Genomic DNA, 24,836 nt, shown 5'->3' with positions numbered 1-24,836 from the left:
GGTTCTCCTTCTCCATCCCCTCAAACCCTCACCAAGAGGAAGCCCAGGCTTGGTCTCTCCTTCCCCCGCCCCCAAATCCCTCACCGGGAGGTGGTAGCAGGATGCCACCAGGGTGGCAGCAGCAGTGCAGAAGTAAGTGCAAAGGGGCACTAACTCTGCTGAGAAAAGGGATATTGACAAATATCACTTTTCACATTGCCACCCTTAGTTCTGCACTGCTGCTGGTGTGGAGCTGGCTTCAGAGCTGGGTGCCTGGCCAGCAGCTGCTGCTCTCTGCTCTGCCTTCAGAGCTGGGTGATGGTATATGCACTTGTGGGAGGACATAAGGGACAGAAGGGTGGGGGGGCATGATCAAATACATTTGAGACCACTGCTTTAGTAGCTCTGAGGCCAAATGTTACTCTGGCTTACAATTAGAGATGGGTAGAAAATGGTATTCCAGACCCCCACCATTTTTTCCACTCTGCATGTGGATGAAACCAAGATCTTTAAAGGTTTTTACCCCAAAAAAGAAAGAAAAGAAATATGATATTGACTCCATATCCCACTGGTTAGGCACTCATCCAGGATGTGAAAGGTCCAAGTTCAAGTCCCTGCTTTCAATCAGATAGACTAGGGACTTGAAGCTAGGTCTTCCCCGTGCCAGGTGAGCACCTTAACCACTGGGCCATTCTCAGGTGAGTCATTTGCTCCCTCCCTCCTGGACCTGAACATTTTTTCCCAACAAAAGTTGTATCACAACAGATACATTCTCATGAAAAATTTTGGCTTCAATAAATTGCCATTTTCTGACATAAAAAGGTTTGTCAGAAAATTCCCAACCAGCTCTACTTACAATGGAGTAACTCTGAAGTCAGTGAAGTGCCTTAGTCTGACACTAGAATCAGAGTCTCATTCCATAAAACTAAAAGGAAACAAACAGTCTCAGATTCAGCCGGAAGGCAGCCATAGATCTAGTGCAGAGTATGCTGATTGCCAAAGCACTGCCACTCAAATAACAAAGGACAAACTAGTAAGGGGGTGGAGGGTTGAGAGATGTGTAGGAATTCAGGCTTTTAATAGTGTAATCTAAATGATAGAGAAGAGAAGAGAAACAGCTAAAAATGACTTTAAAATAAAGAAGTATCACAGTGTCCTTTTAAAATCCACAATGCCCTTTCAAAATGTAATAAAATAATGACTGCGGATTCTGCAGCATTAGGAAAATTAAGACACGGTGGCACACTCAAGGGGTTGTTATGGATTTGTTTTAAAAAATGTAAAGTGCCTATTTGTAGCACAGCATCTCTTTCTAAAGAAAGGAGCAAAATACTTTATTCCATTGCAAAGTTGCTATGGCAACATGGATACCCATGCCTGCATGCTGAAATTCCAGCTCCCTCCTCTCACTTTTTTTCTTCAGCATGCGACTGCTACCACTTAGTTGAGTGGATTATCTGTCCATGGTTTTTTTTCCTCATGTTTATCATCTAAGAAAGACTTCTGACTCCTGCTTCTGTTAGGAACAGCTAATATGGTGGTTTTTTCCCCTCTAGAGTTTACCTTATCCTTGCAGGTGTTTGTAACTAATGGCTGAACTATGGCCTTTAGATTTCTTTGTCTTAAAGAAAACCCATATGCACTCATTAATGCTGTACTGAGCTATACAATCTCATGCAAATCCGGGGCAAGGGAGAAAGAAAGCCGACTCTTTGCGTGGAAGTTGGAAAGGTGATTTGGGGGGGGGGTTAGTTCTTCAAGTTAACGTATTGGCTAATAGAAATAAGCACTGTGCCCTGTTTGAATGTTTCTGGTCTGCATTCTGCTCTCTGGTGCACTGGGGTAAATTTAGAGTCACTCTATTAAAGTCTATGGAGGTACCAAGGATTCACTCTGGTGAAAGTAAAAGCAGAATGTGGCTCTGTTTATTAAGATTGAACGTTATATTCGATTGGGTTTGGGTGCCAGGTACATTGCAGACAAAATAAGTCAATACAGTATAAATTCTAGCTGGAGTCGCTAGTATTGGCTGCTTTGTCCCGCTCCCGTAATGGAAAGCAGCTAGATTGGATTGGGCCTAGTGTACTCTGGCATCTTGAAAAATAGGCTGACCTAGAGGAAGTAATTGACCAGACTGGATTAAGTTCTGCTTTCAGTCACAGAAATGCAAGGTCTTCACCCTGGGCTCGATTCTCCACTACCCCGGCACTCCATGCAGACATTTACACCTGTGCAAATGTGTATAAAATGCTGCTGAATCAGTACAGTAGTATTTTTCCACCCTGGATGTGCCTGGGGACGGCAACGGTGAGCAACCCCTGTCTGGGGTGTGCAAGTGAGATACTTGGGCACACTAATTAAGGACTAGGCGCAGTCTATTTATCGCAGAGATGGATAATTAAGGTGGCCACCAGAGCATCATTCCAAGCACTATTTTTTACCCACATTCAAAACTTGTAAATTAAAAAAAAAAAAATCCATCACCCTCCAGTTACCAAACAAAAAAAGAGCCAATCCTCCTTTGCTCCACTATTTATTGTGCCCTTTTTGGGGTGGGGGGAGAGGGTAAGTGTTCTTAGGTTAAAAGCAGATTTTTTTTAAAATATTGAATAAAATTGCAAGCATTGTTTTAAAGATATCTGCTTAGCAAACAAACAAACAAACAAACAAAAAAACCAAACCACCCCTCACATCTCATCTCACATATTTGTACAGGGCTGTCTGCTTATTTGGCTATTGTGACCAAACCAGGACAGGAAGGATGCTCCAGAGCATAGGGCACTAGCCAAGGGATATATCCACACAGCGGTTTGGAGCAAGCAAAAGCAAGCTAAGATTCCCAGGCTGGTTTGACAGACTCAGGCAAGCGGGGCTCACAGTAGTGCTCTAGACAGCACTTTGAAGCTGCGGCTCAGGCCCTAGCCACAGGTACCCATATCTCAGAAACTGCTTATGCCTCTGACTGCAACTCACAACCCAATAAGTTTAAGACCATATCTGCTGCACAGGTTCATTTTCAAAAGGAAAAAATAAACCCCTGACAGCTGTTTGTGAGCAAGTAGCTGTCAATCAGGTGGTCATGAAGATTAGTCTCCTTGCTGTCTACTTACAGGGATTTTAAATCTGAAACATGCTGTGTTACAGAGAGATTAGAATCTACATGCCAAGCAGAAATGAATCTACATGCTGTGTTCCGTGGAGATTAGGCTCTATGTGCCACAGAGAAATGAATAGAAAGAAAGCCCCCAAACAAGCAGCGTGGGCCAGATTCTCCCATCAGTTATATGGCTGTAAACCCAAAGTAATCCCACTGATTTCATTCACCGGATTTATTTTGGATTCACATCTTGGAGGAGACTTTGGCCTATAGTTGCTAGTTTGTTCCCCACATATGTAGCTGTAAAGAAACCTAGTAAAAAAAATAAACCTCAATGACAGAAATGATCAGAAATTTAGAAATTCCCAGGTGAGGTTTTTCATCAATGCTAATGCACACTAATAATTCAGTGAAAAGGGATCTGTTCTGTAGGAGACAGGGTCAGTGTGCATTTGGGGTGCAGGGCTGGCCACACCAAAGAAGCATGGCCTGGCACCAGAAAAGCAGCACAACGTCATACCCTAGCAAACCAGAAGGGAAATACCAGCAAGAGTGAACTAATATTTTGGCAGTGATTTGCAATAAATATCCACTCCATGCTAGCAAACCCCAGTTCTGTTGGGAGGTAAGATGTCCTCAGGCATTGGGCTGCTCCTCTGCATAGGGAGGAATTTAAACCAGAGTTCACTGAACATGGAGAACATACCTTATAGAGGTTGGGTTTGCGTCAGTCTTGTCACTTTCAGTAGCGCCTTTAATTTATGCATATGCCGTAGAGGTCAGAAATTCATAGACTGAAGATAATTTGTCACCTTATGCCCTGGTAGAAGTTTTACTTCTACATTTTTCTTTTATTCGGTCCATTTGCTAATCTCTCTTTTCAGTCCCACAAATGTTTGAAAGAGCTCTTCATGTGCTCTTAATCGAGTATAAATATGCATAAGCTCTATCAGAGTTCCTTGCTTGGTTTTAAAGACAGGATATTATCGTCATAGGATCGCCAAAGTTCAGTTAGATCTGTTTCCCAATAGCTCAGGATTCTTCTCGCATCTCCCTACGTTTGGTGAGTGAGTTGCATTTGGATGCCACCTAATGAAGGCTTAATTGTGCCAGGCCCTAATGCAGTCATGCAGAGTCATACCCCTGGGCAGCCTCCAGGCATCTTTATTCCAGGTGTGAGGTGACAGCTGCGGCTGCATGCCCAGTCCCACTCCCACTCCCACTCCCACGCAAGCAGGTGGGGAGGGGCTCTCTCCACTCAATATGTTGGCCAGTGGAGCTGAAGGGAAGTGCAGTCATGTATACCTAGCAAAGAGGTGGTGTGAATTGTTATCCCCTGGGAGCCAGGCAGGAGTAGTGAAAGATTTGAGAGGCTGCGTTACGCACCACCCCCAATGAAGGCAATGAGCACAGGCTCAGTCTAGCCCTTCGTTTATTCTGCCTTTAATGAGTAGATCGGTATATATTTGAACAGCTTCCCATGTATTTGAGAAAATATTTATCACAATTAACATAAGATCTTTGGCTTGATGTTTGTAAGCAGTGCATGTCACTGTTCTCATTGGCTTAACCTTAAAGAATTAGCACAAATAATGCCGGCATTAAAAAATGAAATATTTGCAGTTAAGAAAATAAGCTATTTATAAAAGTTTAAAACAAGACTGAAGAAAGTCTAAGGCTCCAGTCCTACAATTGGTTCCACATGGGTGTAGGGATCTGTCTGCAGAGAGACAACTGCAGAATCAGGGCCTAAGGGTTAAGGTAAAAAGCCAACAGCTTTAAAGAAAGGTGTGAGAGTCACAGTAAATGCTACCAAACTTTTACAAATATTTCCTAACCTTAATATTCCATTTGAAAGTGTGGAGAATCAGACCCTTTTTCTTGGGGTCAGCTCCTCTGCTGGTGCAAATTAGCAAAGTTCACTGAGTTGTGCTGAGAGATGACATGAAGCGCTCTACAAAGGAACCCATTTCCAGAGCACAACAAGAAGTTTTATTAAACCCAGGAACTACGCTACATATTCTTGAGTGCCATCTACTGGCACTCTATCTATTAACTGTTTCTATAAATGCAGCTATTGTGTATGTTCCTAACAACTTCAATGGAGCGGCACTGATTTTTGCTTGCTGAGGATCGGGCCTTGCAAAGAGTGAGCATTGTCCAGTGTGAATCTATGCATTTGTTCCAAAAGAGAAAAACGTCAGTAGTGCAATTTTTAAAAGGGAGGCCTGATCTTGAATTAGGAGAAAGGGGGGTGACAAAGGCCTATTTTTCATAGATTTTAAGGCCAGAAAGGCCTACTATGATCATCTTGTCTGACTTCCTACATCTCACAGGCCACAGAACCTCACCAACAATTTCTGCATTAGGTCCGTTACTTTTGTTTGAACTAGTGAATACCACTGCTAGAAAGACACCCAGTCTAATTGTAAGGCCAGATTGTCTGATCTGTGGCTCAAAACTGATAGAAAGTCACAGACAGTCATTTTCATTCCTCTTTTCTTAAATCAACATTTCTTGACCCAGAGCGACTTGATTTCTTATAAGCATCCCCCCTCTGCTGGACTGCTTATAAGCAGCCAGCCAAGTAATGATGGCTAGGTTGAGAGGCAGATGGAAATATTTGGGACTTTATCTATTTATAGAATGAATAATGGTAAAAATCCCAGTGCATACGAGTGTCCTACATTTATTTATGATTTGACTGTCTCTCTCTCACCATCCTAGGTTGTGATTCTAAAAGCTGCTGCAGAGCCCCATGGACTCCAATGCGGTTCCATCCAGGTGTTGGGATGAAACCCCTGGCAGGGCAACACATTCTTATCTCCACAGCAGCAGCCCTAGGAGTTTTAACACACGAGGCCCAACTGAAGTTAATGAAGTGACATCAGAGATGAATTTGTTTGATACATTTCAAAAATAAGACTGGGGGGAAGGATGGTCTTGTGTGTGAAAGGACCTGACTGGGACTTGAGGACTCTGAGTTGGATTCCCAGATCAGCCACAGATTTCCCATGGAATTTTGGCAGGTCACATCATCTCTCTGCAGCTCAGTAAAATGGGAATACAACAATTCCTTTTTTCCCCATCTTTTGCTGTCTTGTCTATTTAGATAGGAAGCTCTTTGGAGCATGGACTGTCTCTTACTAGGTGTTTCTACAGGGCCTTAAACAATGGGGCCCTGATTTTGGTTGGGGCCTCCAGGCATTACTATAATACTAACAATAATCTGTAAAAACTGTTCACTTTACCATTAGGGCTCCTCCAGATCTGCCTCTGTCTTTCTGAGAAGTGGTGCCTGAACTTGGATCATCCTTGATTTTGCTCCCCCCAGAACATGCAGCTCTGACCTTGAACACTGAAGGCCTGATACTTGTTTCATCTCCATTCTTTTTCACACATTTTATTGCATTATATTTACTCCTGATTTTTAAACAGAGAGCAGAAGCTGGATCCATGAATCTATGGCTAGATACTCAGCTGATGTAAATCAGTGGAGTAGCTAGTATGTGCTGGCCTTATTTAGTTGCAAAGTCAAGAAGTCAAAAGTTAGGATTTACCTATTTTACTGTTGCCTGCATAACCTTCATTCTGACCCCTTGTGCATCCATCTTGTGCACTGAATAAGGCAGGGGTCCCGTGGGAAAAAAATAGCATGTGATCATCTAATTAAAAATGGTCTCTCCCCTTGCGGCATGTGCATTAGGTTCAGTAAGGTTGAACAGGCAATGGTAAATCTGGCATTTCTTAACTTTAAAATTCTTGACTTTTCATCCTAAATAATAATCTTTTAACTTAGAGGGTTTTTAAAAATTTAATAAAATAGAATGTGCCCTGTAATAGAATGTGCCTTCCGTAACAGCTAAGTATTACTATTTGCGTATATTTTATATTTTGTGGCAGTTTGTCCTGAAAGTGTTCTCCTAACATTCCCTCTTATAATTTACTGACCCTGCTTGAACAACGAGGACTCCAGTGGCACCTTAAAGACTAACAGATTTATTTGGGCATAAGCTGCATCTGAAGAAGTGGGGGGGTTTGCCCACAAAAGCTTACACTCAAATAAATCTGCCACCATACTCCTTAAAGGTGCCACCATACTCCTCGTTGTTTTTGTGCATACAGACTAACACAGCTACCCCTCTGATACTTGACCTTACTTGGTCATACTAGATATTAATATTGGCATATACAAGCTGTGCTCACTAGTGACATTAGCTTTAACAACATTAATAAAACCTCATCACATAGTACATAGGACTAAAAGCACAAATAAAACTGAAAAGAGCAAGGATTCCCTTTCTCTCCCAGCCTGAAGTTCAAAAGCCACATCTTACCTTCTGCAAAGCAAACGACTTTCTCTTTGGCTTCTGATTTTTTATTTTAATAGCCTTCGGCTTTTCTCCCAGTTTTTAGAAGCGCTTGTGCTGGGAATTCTCTAGAGCCTATCTCTGGGGTGGCCAACCTGTGGCTCTGGAGAAGAAGTTAATATGCGGCTCCTTGTTTAGGCACTGACTGTGGGGCTGGAGCTACAGGCACCAACTTTCCAATGTGCCGGGGGGTGCTCGCTGCTCAACCCCTGGCTCTGCCACAGGCCCTGCCCCCACTCCACCCCTTCCCGCCCCCTCCCCTGAGCCTGTTCTTACTTCTTCCCCCCCCCCCCCAGCCTCCTGCATGCCACGAAACAGCTGATCGGGAGGGAGGGGGAGGCGCTGATCAGTGGGGCTGCGGGTGGGTAGGAGGCGCTTGGAGCCGGGGAGGGAGAGGGGAGCTGATGGGAGGCTGCTGACATATTACTGTGGCTCTTTGGCAATGTACATTTGTAAATCCTGGCTCCTTCCCAGACTCAGGTTGGCCACCCCTGGCCTATCTGTACTAGCAAACTTTGTACCTTTCACTACATGCCTATCCAAGCTGCTCATTCCACATTTCCACTCTGACCGCCTGGAGCACTGTCATGATCATAGTTAGCGATTACCTTCCCAGCCTATTTTGAACTTCTATGTGCAAGGCACGGATTCTTTGGGGGAGGTTTGGGCCCCATCACCAGTCAAATTTAAGTATATTGTTTGTTGTTAAAGGTAATAATGTATGGCACTGCATGTGTCAAAAAGGTACAGCTCGCTGCAGAAAAGGTAAAATATGACAGACAAACATGAGGGACAGAGTTTGCTCTCAGTTACACTCATATGACCATAATGAGGACAACAGAATTGCATAGGTGTTGCTATAGAGAGAGAGTAACAAAGTCTATGTCCCATCTACTTACATCCTAGAGACATAAGAGGGGGCTTTAAGGGTGGAAAAATAAGATTAATTATTAAAAAATAAATCAAATGCCATTTGGATTTTGGGGGGATACTGATACATCTGGTCTTGACACTGCCTCTAAGGATGATCAATCCTACTTTCTTCCACTTCATGCTAACAGGATGCCTCTTGCCCTTCTTGCTCAGTATTTTATTTCATTAAATACAAATATACAATAAGCATGAAGGAATTCTTTGGGAATTTCTCCGTGGCCTGTTTTCTGTTGCACATCCACTTTCCACACATGCCAGGACCAAGCACACAGACAAGGCAGACAATTGGTCACAGAGTTTTGTGTTTTGGTGGGGATAGAAAGGTTTTTCTGTTTTGTTTGTTTTGTAGGGGAGAGGGTCGTTAAACAGATACAGCTGTTGGCCCAGATCCTCGGGTACAGCTGAGGAGCACACAGTGCAACTCCAGGAGCTTTTAAGCCACTATTCCACTTTTTCATTTTCATAGATTTCATAGACCTTAAGGCCAGAAGGGACCATTAGATCATCTAAACTGATCTCCTGCCTACCAAAGGCCATTAAATTCTCCCCAGTCCTGGGCAGGCTGAGTATCAAGTAGGTTCCTGGCATAGGTTAGAGTAGTCTCAGGTTTGTCCTAACTTGTGTTAGTTGTATGAGTCTTCACAAGGCCAACATGGAAGCCAAGATACAGGGAAACCTGGACACATCTTTTTTTTTCCCCAGGTCACTTCTTTTATGCAAACAGTTGAGGTGGGGAAGAGCTGCTATGCATAGAAGATGCTATGACTGCACTACCACCATATCAAGGAGCTGACTGAGGAGATATCTGAGCCAATAGCGATTATCTTTGAAAAGTCATGGAAGGCGGGAGAGAGTCCAGAGGACTAGAAAAGAGCAAACATAGTTCCAGTCTATAAAAAGGGGAATAAGGACAACCCGGGGAATTACAGACCAGTCAGCTTAACTTCTGTACCTGGAAAGATAATGGAGCAAATAATTAAGCAATGAATTTGTGAACACCTAGAAAATAATAGGGTGATAAACAGTCAGCATGGATTTGTCAAGAACAAATCATGTCAAACCAACCTGATAGCTTTGTTTGACAGGGTAACAAGCCTTGTGAATAAGGAGGACGCGAAATATGCGGTATATCTTGAATTTAATAAGGCTTTTGATACTGTCTGGCATGACCTTCTCATAAATAAGCTAGGGAAATACAACCTAGATGGGGCTACTCTGTGGTGGGTGAATAACTGGTTGGAAATCTGTCCCCAGATAGCAGTTATCAGTGGTTCACAGTCACGCTGTAAGTGCATAATGAGTGGGAGGTGTTGCAAGTGCTTTGGAGGATAGGATTAAAATTCAAGATGATCTGGACAAACTGGAGAAATGGTCTGAAGTAAATAGGATGAAATTAAATGAGGACAAATGCAAAGTACTCCATTTAGGAAGGAACAATCAGTTGCACACATACAAAACAGGAAATGACTGCCTAAGAAGGAGTACTGCAGAAGGGGATCTGGGGGTCATAGTGAATCACAAACTAAATATGAGTCAACAGTGTAATGTTGTTGAATAAAAAGCAAGCTTCATTCTGGGATGTATTAGCAGGAGTATTGTAAGCAAGACATGAGAAGTAATTCTTCCGCTCTACTCTGCGCTAATTAGGCCTCAACTGGTGTATTGTGTCCAGTTCTGGGCACAACATTTCAGGAAAGATGTGGACAAATTAGAAAGTCCAGAGAAGAGCAACAAAAATTATTAAAGGTCTAGAAAACATGACCTATGAGGGAAGACTGAAAAAACTGGGTTTATTTAGTCCAGAGAAGAGATGACTGAGAGGGGACATGATAACAATTTTCAAATATGTAAAAGGTTACAATGAGGAGAGAGAATTATTCTTCTTAACCTCTGAGGAGAGGACAAGATGCAATGGGCTTAAATTGCAGCAAGGGAGGTTGAGGTTGGATATTAGGAAAAACTTCTTAACTGTCAGGGTGGTTAAGCACTGGAATAAATTGCCTAGGGAGATTGTGGAATCTCCATCATTGGAGATTTTTAAGAGCAGGTTAGACAAACCCATCAGGGATGGTCTAGATAATACTTAATCCTGCCCTGAGTGCAGGGGACTGGACTAGATGACCTCTCAGGTCAAGACCCATGATTCTACAACACCCGAACATCACTCTGTTCTTGGGGAGGATTGGTGGACAACTTTAAAGCACTTGTGCATTGGTGATATTGGCGCAAAGCAGCTGCACTCTAGATGGTATTACCCAGAGCTGAAATGTAATCTTTTAAGAAAATCATGCTGTAGTATATTAATTAGTATATTCCCATCTAAGATCATTATATGGCCCCCATTGCCACAGTATGAGTGTATCTCAATCTTCAAAGTATTTATCATCACAATATCCCTGCAAGGTAGGGAAGTGGGGTTATAATTATTTACCAGATGTGGAAATAAAGCACACAGACACTAAGCAACTTGCCCACATTCACGCAAGGAGGCTGTGTCAGAGCATAAAGCAGAGACAATTTAGGAAGACAGACCAGTATGCCCTTTTCCTTATTTGCACTAAGGCCCAGCTGTGCTTACTCAATAGGACAACTTGCAGTTTAAGGTACTACTGAGGGCTTGTCTACACTACAGGACTATTTCGAATCTACTTAAGTCGAATTTGTGGATTCGACCTTAATAAGTCGAATTTGTATATCCATACTAAATACACAAATTCGAACTTCTGAGTCCACATTCACGGGGCCAGCTTCGACTTTGGAAGCGGTGCACTGTGGGAAGCTATCCCACAGTTCCCGCACTCCCCGCTGCCCATTGGAATTGTGGGATTTCCCCCCAATGCATGCTGGGGGGAAAAATGTGTCGTCATTGAACCGTCAATCCCGCCCTCCCTCTCTTCCTTGAAAGCGCCGGCGGGAAATCTGTTCGCGCCCTTCTCTGGTCGGTTACAGCGCGGACGCCACAGCACTGCGAGCATGGAGCCCGCTGCGATCATCGCTGCACTTATGGCCGTTGTCAACTCCTCGCACGTTATCGTCCACCTCTTCCACAGTCAGATGCTGAGAAACCGGGCGAGGAGGCTCCGGCAGCACGGTGAGGAGAGTGGCGCAGACCTCTCACAAAGCAGGGTACGCCGGGCAGTGGAGATCATGATGGCAATGGGTCAAGTTCATGGTGTGGAACGGCGATTCTGGGCCCGGGAAACAAGCACAGACTGGTGGGACCGCATAGTGCTGCAGGTCTGGGATGACACAGAGTGGCTGCGAAACTTCAGGATGCGTAAGGGCACTTTCCTTGAACTGTGTGACTTGCTGTCCCCTGCCCTGAAGCGCCAGGACACAAGGATGCGAGCAGCCCTGACTGTGCAGAAGCGAGTGGCCATAGCCCTCTGGAAACTTGCCACGCCAGACAGCTACCGGTCAGTAGCGAACCACTTTGGCGTGGGCAAATCTACCGTGGGGATTGCTGTCATTCAAGTAGCCCACGCAATCGTTGAGCAACTGCTCTCAAAGGTAGTGACTGTCGGAAATGTCCAGGTCATCATAGATGGCTTCGCCGCGATGGGATTCCCAAACTGCGGTGGGGCTATAGATGGGACTCACATCCCTATCCTGGCACCAGCCCACCAGGCCAGCGAGTACATTAACCGAAAGGGCTACTTTTCAATGGTGCTGCAAGCTGTGGTGGACCATAGGGGACGTTTTACCAACATCAACGTCGGGTGGGCGGGCAAGGTTCATGACGCGCGTGTGTTCAGGAACTCTGGTCTGTTTAGACGCCTCCAGGCAGGCACTTTCTTCCCGGACCACAAAATAACGGTTGGGGATGTGCAGATGCCTACAGTGATCCTCGGGGACCCGGCCTACCCGCTAATGCCCTGGCTCATGAAGCCCTATACAGGCGCCTTGGACACTGAAAAGGAACTCTTCAACTACCGGCTGAGCAAGTGCAGAATGGTGGTGGAGTGTGCTTTCGGACGTCTCAAGGGGAGATGGCGGAGCTTACTGACTCGCTCTGACATCAGCGAAAAGAATATCCCCGTAGTTATTGCTGCTTGCTGTGTGCTCCACAATCTCTGTGAGAGCAAGGGCGAGACCTTTTTGGCCGCTTGGGAGGTTGAGGCAAATCGCCTGGCTGCTGTTTACGATCAGCCAGACACCCGTGCTGAGAGAATATCCCAGCGGGAAGCGATATGCATCAGGGAGGCTTTGAAAGCGAGTTTCCTCGCAGAGCAGGGTAACCTGTGACTGTCCACTTGATTTTAAGAGAGCCTGATCATAAACCAAGTTTTCCCCACTTCCCAAGGACGTTTTAAAACTAAGGACATGTTTTAGTAATTAATAATAAATCTTTCGTTGACTTTGCATTTCTGTTTCTTCGTTGAAACATGGAAGCATTCTGTGCTGGTTAAGGTGTGCACTGATGGGTGGGTTTGCAGGAAGGGGCGAGGGGTGCCGTCCTTGGATAGGGGTTACCATGACGGCTGTGGGTTTGGGCGTTGGAAGGGGTGAGGGGTGTGGGGGAAGGGTGAGTATCTGCCCCTGGATGAGGTCTCTTTTTGGGGCTCGGGGCACCGAGGAGGATCGTGACTACGGTCCAAATGCATGTGAAGGGAAGCCTGCCTTTACATTCGGGGATGTCAGGCACCAGGACCCTACACATCAAGGAAAGACCCGGGGCAGCATACACCACACAGACTGTCCCTGGTGCCTAGTGACTGCAGTCTGTGTGTGCCCTGCAGTTGACCCTGCCCCCAAGTCTGTACCCTGGTAATGTGGGCTATGCACTGCAATTAAAAATCCCCCCCCACACACACAAAGTCTTCTGACACGAGAAACGTGACGGAAACAGAGAGTAACAGCAAACCGCTTTTAATAATGTTATACACAGTGGGGGGTTGAAACTTGGATTTGGGACTGGGTGATCCTGTAAGGGAAGAACTTCTACAGATTTACAGCGCGAGAGGTGTCTTGTACATTAGCGCTCTGCTGCGGTGCAGTGACAGTTCTCACGGCCCCTACCGCCCCTCCTTCTTGTCACTTTGGGTGAGGGGGGGACAGGACTTCTTGGCGTTGGAGGGCGGTTGCAGATGCACTGCAGGGGGGCTCTCTCCTCCTGCCTGCGGTCTTGCAGAACATCTACAAGGCGCCGGAGCGTGTCCGTTTGCTCCCTCATTAGACCAAGCAGCGTTTGAGTCGCCTGCTGGTCTTCCTGCCGCCACCTATCCTCCCGTTCCAGGTGTGTGCGATGCTGCTGACACAGGCTCTCCCTCGACTGTCTCTGCTCTGCCGCCTCCGCTCTGGAGCTGGCCATCAGTTCCTGGAACATGTCGTCCCTTGTCTTTTTCTTTCGGCGTCTAATCTGAGCCAGCCTCTGCGAGGGGGATGGCGGGGCAGTCCGTGAAGGAGCCGAAGCTGTGTGATGCGAAAAAGTAGGTGATTTCCTTGAACAAATACATGTTTGCCAACAGTAAACACAGTCTAGTCATTTTCAGTTAAGAAGACCAAACAGGGAACCAAGTCTCAGGAGATCTCGGAACTAGTCCGAGATTTCGGACTACGCTCTCATTGGCGGCGCGATTGCACTGGATAGCGCACAAGCGAGGAGAGACAGCTGCATCCCTCTTGCACAAAGTCCTGGTAAGCCTTACAGTACAGACTGCTTATCAGATAGTGCTTAGCTGTGCTCTCCTGCTGGAGGCAATGTGCAAAGCAGAAAAGATGAGCGTTATGCGGCATCTCCCGCCAGTGACCGCGAAAGACCCCTGTATGCTTTTCCTCTGAGTCCTGGAACACGTGGCTGTTAAGCGAGGGTCATTCTTATGCAAAGTAAAACTCTGTTAAGCGAGGGTCATTCTTATGCAAAGTAAAACTCTGTTAAGCGAGGGTCATTCTTATGCAAAGTAAAAGTCTACCATGCACAATAGTAACAGTACACTAATTCCACTAATTAGATGCAGCACTTCCACAACGACATCACCCTGAGGCGTGTCAGGCGCACACAGAGAGAGCGGATGTTAATAGAAGCCCTGCACAGACCAGGACCCTACGCTGCCATGCTCGTAGAGGCGATGGTCCCCCTCTACCTGAGGATGGCATGGCGCGGAAGAGTGTGCTTCAACGGAGCACCCAATAAAGCACCTCTCCCAAGAAACCTCTTGCTGAGGCTTTTCCAGCTGCTCTCTGAGAGCTTTTTTGAAATATCCCCAGAGGACTATTGCTCCATTGCTGTTTGTGTAGACCTGCTGTTTGTTTAGTTTCATATTTAAAAATGTTTATATAGTATTTCTATTTTTTATATAAATCCCTGTTTCTTAAAAAAATAAATGTTTCCCTGTTTGTAGCACTTACCGCCTGATCCTTCCCCTGATTCCGAGTCCTGGTTAACGGGCGGGGACGGTTGGTAGGGGATCTCTGTGAGGGTGATGAAGAGATCCTGGCTGTCAGGGAAAGCGGGAGTGGGTTCGATGTCGCCTGCGCCGTCCTCTAAAGACCCTTCCTCATCTTCCCCATCGGCGAACAGGGAGGGGGAACTGTCCCGGTACACTATTCCGTCCTCGGAGTCCACCGTCACTGGTGGGGCACTGGTGGCAGACCCACCTAGAATGGCATGCAGTGCCTCGTAGAAGCGGCATGTCTGGGGCTGGGCTCCGGAGCGTCCGTTTGCCGCTCTGACTTTTTGATACCCTTGTCTTAGGTCCTTCACTTTCACGCGGCACTGCATCGCATCCCGGCTGTATCCTTTGTCTTTCATGGCTTTAGAGACCTTCTCGAAGGTCTTCGCGTTCCGCTTGTTGGAGCGCAGCTCCGAGAGCACAGACTCCTCGCCCCACACAGCGATCAGATCCTGGACTTCCCGGTCAGTCCATGCTGGGGACCTCTTTCTATTCTGGGATTGCCCGGACTCCTCTGCTGGAGAGCTCTGCATCGTTGCAGGTGCTGCGGAGCTCGCCCCGATGTGCAACCAGAACGTCAGATTCAAACCGCCCAGACAGGAAAATGAATTCAAATTTTCGCGGGTCATTTCCTGTGTGGCTGGCCAGAGAATCCAAGCTCGGACTGCTGTCCAGAGCGTCAACAGAGTGGTGCACTGTGGGATAGCTCCCGGAGCTGCTAAGTTCGATTAGCATCCACACCAAGCCTAATTCGAGCTAGCAAGTGCGAATTTAGCGTTACTCCACCTGCCGGGGTGGAGTACCAAATTCGAACTAAAGAGCCCTCTAGTTCGAATTAAATGGCTTCCTGGTGTGGACGGTTGAGCGGTTAGTTCGAATTAACGCTGATAAATTCGAATTAAAGTCCTAGTGTAGACCAGGCCTCAAGTGTACTGAGTAACAGAATCAGGTTTTGGAACAAATTGATACATTAAACAGTAATAAGTCACCAGGACCAGATGGGATTCACCCAAGAGTTCTGAAGGAGCTCAAATATGAAATTGCAGAACTACTAACTGTGGAATGTAATCTATCATTTAAATATGTTTCTGTATCAGATGACTGGAGGATAGCTAATGTAACGCCAATTTTTTTTTTAAAAGGCTCCAGGGGTGATCCTGGCAGTTACAGGCTGATAAACCTAACTTCAGAACCGGGCAAATTGGTTGATATTATAGTAAAGAACAGAATTATCTAGCACATAGATTCACATGATTTTCTGGGGAAGAGTAAACCTGGCTTTTGTAAAGGGAAATCATGCCTTACCAATCTACTAGAATTCTTTGAAGGGGTCAACAAACATGTGGACAAGGGGGATCCAGTAGATACAGTATACTTAGACTTTCAGAAAGCCTTTGACAAGGTTCGTAACCAAAGGCTCCTAAGTAAAGTAAGTGGTCATGGGATAAGACGGATGATCCTCTCATGGATCAGTAACTGGTTAAAAGATAGGAAAAAGGATAGGAATAAATTATCTGTTTTCAGAATTGAGAGAGCCAAATAGGAATGTCCCCCAGAGGTCTGTATTGGGAGCAGTGCTGTTCATAAATGAGCTGGGAAAAAGGGTAAACAATAAGGTGGCAAAATTTGCAGATGATGCAAAACTACTCAAGATAGCTAAATCCAAGACAGACTGCGAAGAGTTACAAAGAGATCTTGCAAACTGGGTGACTAGGCAACAAAACGACGGATAAAATTCAATGTTGATAAATGCGAAGTAATGCCCATTGGAAAACATAATCCCAACTATACATACAAAATGATAGGGTCTAAATTAGCTGTTATGTCTCTAGAAAGAGATCTTGGAGTCATGAATAGTTCTCTGAAAACATCTGCTCAATGGGCAGTGGCAGTCAAAAAAGCTAACAATGTTGGGAATCATTAGGAAAGGGATAGATAAACCATAAAATATTATAATGCCTCTATATAAATCCATGGTACACCCACATCTTGAATACTGCATGCAGAGCTGGTCTCCCCATCTCAAAAAGATACCGTATATACTTGTTCATAAGCTGAATTTTTTTAGTAAAAAAGGGAAGCACCAGAGAAGGGGGTCGGCTTATGAACGGGTATAGAGAGGGAGAGGTGGGACAGAGTCCCTACTCCCAACAGAGGGAGCAAGGAGAGGCAGCACAGCCAGCAGAGACAGAAGGGAAGAGGCGGGACCAGAGTCTCTCTGCTTCTGGCCACGCTGCTCTCACCCCAGCCTCTGAAGCAGCTGCAGCTCCGGGGCTGGCAGGCTGCAGCCGTACCGCTCGGACCCACACCTCAGAGCAGGCTGCAGCCGCGCTGCCCAGCCTGCCGGAGCAGCTCCAGCCAGGCCAGAGACATCCTCCCCTGGCCCTCCCCAGATAAGGTGGGAAGGGATGGGAAGGGAAGAGTATGGGGGTCCTGAGCTAGAGGTGGGGTCATGTGGGGGTGGTCACAGAGGTTACTCCCCTGACCCCCAGCTTCTCCCCCGCAAAAAATTTCCCCACCAGTTGCTGTCCTGGCTTGTCAGGGTAAGCAGCTGGTGCGCCAGGACACTTTGTTTACTTAGGTTTACCTCCATGCCTGCGGATGCTCGAGATAAACAAATCATCTCGGCCCACCAGCAGCTTATCTTGATGGCCCGGGAGCCAAAGTTTGCTGACCCCTGATTTATAAGGTCGACTTATGAACGGGTCATAAACATTTTCCATTTTTACTTATCCATCTTGAGGGAGGTCAGCTTATAAATGAACCGGCTTATGATCGAGTGTGTGTATGTATGTATATATATATATATATATATATATATATGGTATATTAGAATTGTAAAAGGTACAGAGAAAGCCAACAAAAATTAGGCGGCATGTGGAACAACATCTATAGAAAGGAGAGATTAAACAGACTGGGCCTTTTCAGCATGAAAAAAAGATGACTAAGAAGGGATATGATAGAGGTATATAAAATCTTGACTAGTGTAAAGAAAATGAATAAAGAAATGTTATTTACTCCTTCACATAACACAAGGACTAGGGATCACCCAATGAAATGAATAGGCAGAAGGTTTAAAACAAACAAAAGGAAGTATTTTATCACACAGTGCACTGTTAACCTGTGAACTCTTTGCCAGGAGATTTGTGAAGGCCAAAACTATAACAGGGTTCGAAAAAGAACTAAATAAGTTCATAGAGACTAGGCCAGGCCCATCAATGGCAACCCCATGCTCGGAGTGTCCCTAGCCTCTATTTGCCAGAAGCTGGGAATGGATGACAGGGGATGGATCACTTGACGATTTCCTGTACTGTTCATTCCCTCTGAGACACCTGGCACTGGCCACTGTCAGAAGAGAGGATACTGAGCTAGTTGGACCAATGGTCTGACCCAATATGACTATTCTTATGTTCTAAATGAGGGCTGAATTTGCCCCTAGCCAAGTGGCAAGGGCACGTGTATTTCATATGGGGAAAAATACATAATTTCAAAATGTTAAGTGTGTGTGAATTTTAAATATGTTACATGTGCTTGTCATATGAAAGGGAGCCACTTACATAAGAGTCTCTTGGTAGTTTGAAATTAATACAAACTTCATTTCGTATACAGAGGTTATCATATTTGCATTTTCTGCTCTGGTTTTTATAGGTCACAGAACTTATTCTGAAAAGTAAAACAATGTTTGCTTTTATCCTTTGTGTAACCAAGACAACTGTGCTGATATTTTACACAGGTAATTTGCAGCCTATCGGAGGAGTACAACAGCCGGCAGGCTTTATGCAATGCCACCAATGAAGGCCCTATACTTCGAAACCCTGGGAACCATGATAAAGCAAGGACACCTAGGCTCCCATCTTCAGCTGAGGTTGAATTTTGTCTAACGTTGACTCAATATGAATCAGGGTCCATGGATAAATTGGCCAATTTCAGCTTCAGAAACACTTTGGAAGGTAACACATTTTATTCTACTATGGCGTTTCCAGTCATAGGATGATCCTTTCCAGGGATATAGACTAATGCTGTTTCAAGATGGAAGTTGTAACTTATAAATAAGTAGAGCCTGTAAACCTGGAGCAGCTTGGACTGATTTCATGGGGTGGAATTGATAATATACCTGATGTCACAGTTCCTCCTGGAAACCTCTTAGAATCATAGAATCTCAGGGTTGGAAGGGACCTCAGGAGGTCATCTAGTCCAACCACCTGCTCAAAGCAGGACCAAACCCAACTAAATCATCCCAGCCAGGGCTTTGTCAAGCCTGACCTTAAAAACCTCTAAGGAAGGAGATTCCACCACCTCCCTAGGTAACCCATTCCAGTTCTTCACCACCCTACTAGTGAAAAAGGTTTTCCTAATGTCCAACCTAAACCTCCCCCTCTGCAACTTGAGACCATTACTCCTTGTTCTGTCATCTTCTACCACTGAGAACAGTCTAGATCCATCCTCTTTGGAACCCCCTTTCAGGTAGTTGAAAGCAGCTATCAAATCCCCCCTCATTCTTCTCTTCTGCAGACTAAACAATCCCAGTTCCCTCAGCCTCTCCTCATAAGTCATGTGCTCCAACCCCCTAATCATTTTTGTTGCCCTCTGCTGGACTCTCTCCAATTTATCCACATCCTTCTTGTAGTGTGGGGCCCAAAACTGGACACAGTACTCCAAATGAGGCCTCACCAGTGCTGAGTAGAGGGGAATGATCACATCCCTCGATCTGCTGGAAATGCCCCTACTTATACAACCCAAAATGCCATTAGCCTTCTTGGCAACAAGGGCACACTGTTGACTCATATTCAGCTTTTCGTCCACCGTAACCCCTAGGTCCTTTTCTGCAGAACTGCTGCCCAGCCATTCGGTCCCTAGTCTGTAGCAGTGCATGGGATTCTTCCGTCCTAAGTGCAGGACTCTGCACTTGTCCTTGTTGAACCTCATCATATTTCTTTTGGCCCAATCCTCTAATTTGTCTAGGCCCCTCTGTATCCTAGCCCTACCCTACAGCATATCAACCACTCCTCCCAGTTTAGTGTCATCTGCAAACTTGCTAAGGGTGCAGTCCACACCATCCTCCAGATCGTTAATGAAGATATTGAACGAAACCGGCCCCAGCACCGATCCTTGGGGCACTCCACTTGATACCGGCTGCCAACTAGACATGGAACCATTGATCACTACCCGTTGAGCCCGACCATCTAGCCAGTTTTCTATCCACCTTACCGTCCATTCATCCAGCCCATACTTCTTTAACTTGCTGGCAAGAATACTGTGGGAGACTGTATCAAAAGCTTTGCTAAAGTCCTGAAATAGCACATCCACTGCTTTCCCTTCATCCACAGAGCCGGTTATCTCATCATAGAAGGCAATTAGGTTAGTCAGGCATGACTTGCCTCTAAGGGTATGTCTACACAGTAGCTGGGAGATGTGATTCCCAGCTCAAGTAGATGTACATGCACTAACTCTGCTCAAGCTAGTGCCTAAAAATAGCAATGTGATTGTACAGCACACATGGTGCCTCAGGCTACCCACTTGAGTACAACCCCATCCAAGGTCCTAGGTGTGTGGTCAGATGGCAATCCCAAGCCCCTATGGCAACCCTGCTATTCTTAGTCTGCTAGCTTGAGCACAGCTAGCACGGGTACGTTTACCCACACTGGGAATCACACCTTCCAGCTGCTGTGTAGACATATCTACACAGGGTATGTCTACACTGCAAGTGTCTACACTGGTGCCAAGTGTCAGAGCCCAGGTCAATTGACTCAGACTTGTGGGGTTTGGGCTGAGGGGCTAAAAAAATAGCAGCATAGATGTTTCTGTTTGCGCTGGAGCCTGGGATTGTAAACCTAGTGAGGGGGGAGGGGCTCAGAGCCCAGTCTCCAGCCCAAGCAGGAATGTCTACACTGCTATTTTTAGCCCTGCTGCCCAAGCCCCACGAACCCAAATCAATTGGCCTGGGCACTAAGACTCAGTGCCATGGGTTTTTCTTTGCAGTGTGGACATACCCATAGTTAGAGATTAGGTTAAGCCTTGAGACATGAGGTTTAATATCCCTTCCAAAAATGCATATTATTGGAAAAGTGCGACTTCTCCTCCTATGGAAGTGATATAGTAAAATAAGGACAAACTTTTACACCAAGTTCGTACACAAGAGAAGCACCAAAAAGAGGATAGGTAGTTAGAAATTTGGTCACCCTTTTTAGTGTACTCAGAGGAGGAGAGCACCTCAGCCAGCAAGCCAGATTCTTTTTAGCCAGGTTCCTTAAATATGAACCCGATCCTGAGTAAGTAATAAGAAATATAAGATGTAGCATGTTAACATTTTATTGCAACTTTGCCTTCATGAAAAGTTGCAAAAGGCACAATTAACTATGTCAGTCCCTTTTTGAATCTTGCTACCTTGCTAATGATGCTGGGAGATTATTTCTATTTATAAAATGTGTGTATTAACTGCTTCAGTGCTGCCTCATATGCCCAGAGCATGGGGCAGGACATGTTTCCATTAATGCCCCATATAGCTGGCAGGTACGTAACCTTCTCACAGAACATGGAGACAACAAAGGGCCACAATCATATTCCACCACAACACTGAAAGGTGCAGCAAGGACCAGCAGTTGAAGCCTTTAAATTTATGCATAAAACACTTTACATCCTTCACAACATGCAATGAAATATTCTCATAACAGAACTGTGGGCCAAAGTCTCCTCTCACACTGGTGAAAAATTTGGAGTAACTCCATTGAAGCCACAAGAGATTTCAGATGTTGAATGACTCCAGCCCTGGAAATAGTTGGTGCTTGATGCAGTGGAAAATGGGGAGGCAGTGGAGTTTTTGGAAAGAGGGAGGTGATATGGCTGGAGAGACAAGCCAGAGAACCAGGAAAATGGATTTTTTTGTTTTGTTTTGCTCCTGTGTTTTGAATGGATTTAAGTATTGGGAGGCAGGGGGAGATGATGTCAAGGCCAGAAAGGAGGAGATAAAAGTAGTCAAAATATGAAATTATGAGGTCCTAAGTCAGAGTTTTAGCAGCAAGGACAAAGAGGAAGGACTGGACCTTGGAGATGTTGCACAAGAAAAGGCAGCAAGTCCTGGACACAGCCTGGATTTGTGAGTGTACAGAGAGAGAGGAGTCAAAAAAGACACCCAGGTTGTAGGCCCAAATGACAGGTAGGATGAAAGTGTTGTCCCTGCTTCATGAGAATGGAAGGAGTGTGAAGGGCTTTGGAGAAAAAAAAATTGAAGAGCTCAGTTTTTTCCACTGCTGAGCTTAAATTGGTGTCTGGATGTCAGAAAGGCAGGCAGGGATTGTTAGAGTATTGACATTATGATTCACATTACAATTAGAATTTATTTTTGTATAGTGTCTTCATGCAAGATGCATCACAAAACATGTTAAGAGCTATCCCAGAATATATATAATATTTCAAAGATATATTAAAAGGCAGTAGTACAGATGTTCAACAAAATTGCACAATAATCAAGAAAACACTTACAACCTCCAGTACCTGAATAGGTTGGGAAGACCTATTTTCATTCTTATTTTGCAGTCTGCTAAACTAGCAATCAATGTTTTGTCTGATTAATCCATTGAACCCTTTCTCCAATGCTGTATCTTCGTCACTTTAATTTCATGGCTGCTGCGCACAGTGACAGCAGTTTGTGTTGAGACTTGTTAATATCATAACGTGTGCTCCCAACACCACTGTGAATGGGTTATTGCTTTTATTTGGATTGTGCTACAGCTGAAAGGACATTGAGGCATATTTTATAATATATACGGCAAATCCGCTGTTCTTTATAATAACCCCTTAGAAGTTTGACACTGATATCTTTCTTCTAACCCAACACCTATTCTTCCACCACACACACATGCAAATTTAAAAGAATCATAGAAAGACAGTGAATGATGGCTGCTGGCAGTATATTAACTGGGGCTTTGGCTAGTCCAGATTGAAATGGTTCCAGTGAAGGAGCTTCAACTACACTCCAAGGGAGACTAAGTGGCCCATTGAGATCCATGATAGGATAATTCCTGTTTTGGTTTTAAGGGGGTGGGAAGGATGGTCAGATACAACTCTGCTGCTGGAACTGTGCAGAGGGGTCTTCACAGGCTCCAGGATCCACCTCAGGGAAAGATGGGCCTGGAGAGGAGAGGTTGAGTCTGTGGTGACACTAAGAGCATGAACCTCCTCACCTTGTCCATTCTGCAGAGATTACACAAAGAAGGCAACACAGTCCACTTCTGCAGGCTCCCTCTGTCTGTTCTGGGGATCTCCCTTTGAGAGAGATGTCATGGCTATTGGAAGCTCTTGTAGCAAAGTCTAAATGGAGCCACCCTGCTAGGGAACAGGTGTGGAGGGTGTTGGAAAGGGGCGGGGTACTGACACGGGACTAGGTCGATACAAGAACCATAATTGCATTCACATGACATCTAGTCCCAAACCAAGACCCAATATAATGTCAATTTCAAGTAAGTTTTTCAGCTCTCTTCTAATAGAGTTAAACAGAAAAACAAATAATAGTAAAATATAAGACCAAATTTTCAGAACAGCATATACAGGTTCTATTCAGCAAAAATGATGCACACTCTTTATGTGCGCACAAGGCTATTGCATAGGACTTTTGCACACTGCAAGTGCCCTGAATGCCTTAAGGGACTTTGACTCTAATAGATTGTGATCTATGCATTCCTCTCCACCTCTAAGTCACCAGACCTAATTCTCCTATTACATTAGTTTTACATTGGTGTCAATTCAATGGAATTACACCAAAAAATGTAAATCATGAGTAAGTGAACACAGAATCCAGCCAATACCCTTGTGACCATGTGGTTCAAGAAGCTATTTGTACTTTGGAAAGGGACAGGATCATGATGTCTCATCCTATAAAACATAGGCACAAAGCCACATGAAGAATGGGAGTCTGGATGCTTCTTGCTGAGGCTCCTTCCTTGAATAAATAGGTTTGATGGGCATAGAAGATCACTCCGCAAGTTTATGCTCACGACCATGAGTAAGGTGGGTCATTGTGACTGGCTAATTTTTAGTTGTGTTCAGATGGCAAGCTTTAAATTGCCAGCTTTCATAACACTGCCACTGTTCTTAGGAGAATGTACTGTGCCTTTAAGAGCAGAGCACATGTTAGAGCAGTGTTTCCCAGCCATCAGGCCTGAAGAGGCATGCCATGGAATTTTTTTTTAAAACTACATGTGAGAACTAAACCTTCCCTTGGAGTGTTGGAGCCGTATCACATTCTGTACTTTTGATCTCCAGGATGAGGCCCCTTTCAGTATTATGCATGTGTCACATTCCAGTCTCCAAAGTGAGGTTAAGAGGGGTAAAAAGTAAGCAAAGATGGCATGCCCTGACGAACGCAACGTGCTGCAATGAGCCTTTGATGATGATGCATATAAAAAAAAAAAGACATACAACTCAAGCCTACCTTTTATATTAATATTTGACTGGGGGTAAAAGCTAGAATGAGCCTGAGCCAGAACAGCATTGTCATTATTTATATTGCATTTAAAAACAGCAGAGAAAGTTACACACATTTTGGGAATGAGAAGAAACGATTAATTATTGCTTGTCATGCCAAAATATTATTCTCGAGTGCGTGTCACTTTCTCTATTGTGCATGCTTTTGTCCAGAGTTCTGATATTTAGTTTTAATGTTAGTTTCCACTATTGAAAATGTTAATTCTGGCACAAAAGACAGATCATGATCTAACATTAGCCACCATGGTTGTTTTGATTTTAACTCTACTAGCCTTGTTCTGGATTGGCTCATGAATGCACATTAAGAATGGCCTATGATAGCGTAACATTGAGTCTACACTCATATGAACTTGACGTTATGGGAATAAAATGTTGGTCAGTGTGTTTTTCAGATCTTACAAATCTCGGAAGTTACAGCGTTGAATTTCAAATTTATGACCCAAAAATGGACAAATATTTGAAGGAAAAAGATTTTGGCTGTTCCACCGCTACTTGCAAGGATAAACATAAAACTAAGAAAGTGAAACTGGTGAACCAACACTTCTGTGAGAGCTATCTGCAATATGGATTTTAGTCTATAGGGGA

At 44.8% G+C, this 24,836-nt stretch overlaps 2 protein-coding genes across 2 annotated transcripts in view; one reads left to right on the top strand and one right to left on the bottom strand.

The window, feature by feature from the left end:
* The window catches only part of TYR (tyrosinase), an 82,842-nt gene that overhangs the window by 3,525 nt on the left and 54,481 nt on the right, over positions 1–24,836 (top strand). The window contains exon 2 of the mRNA XM_045020209.1: positions 18,505–18,721. Coding sequence (XP_044876144.1) covers positions 18,505–18,721 — 217 coding nt within the window. The remainder of the gene's footprint in view (positions 1–18,504; positions 18,722–24,836) is intronic.
* The window catches only part of GRM5 (glutamate metabotropic receptor 5), a 488,230-nt gene that overhangs the window by 409,018 nt on the left and 54,376 nt on the right, over positions 1–24,836 (bottom strand). The gene's annotated exons all lie outside the window — the stretch shown is intronic.

This window comes from Mauremys mutica, chromosome 1, assembly GCF_020497125.1.
Source record: "Mauremys mutica isolate MM-2020 ecotype Southern chromosome 1, ASM2049712v1, whole genome shotgun sequence".
Lineage (NCBI taxonomy): Eukaryota > Metazoa > Chordata > Testudines > Geoemydidae > Mauremys > Mauremys mutica.
Note: the sequence above shows the minus strand (reverse complement) of the source record. Positions and strands in the feature narration are given on the sequence as shown.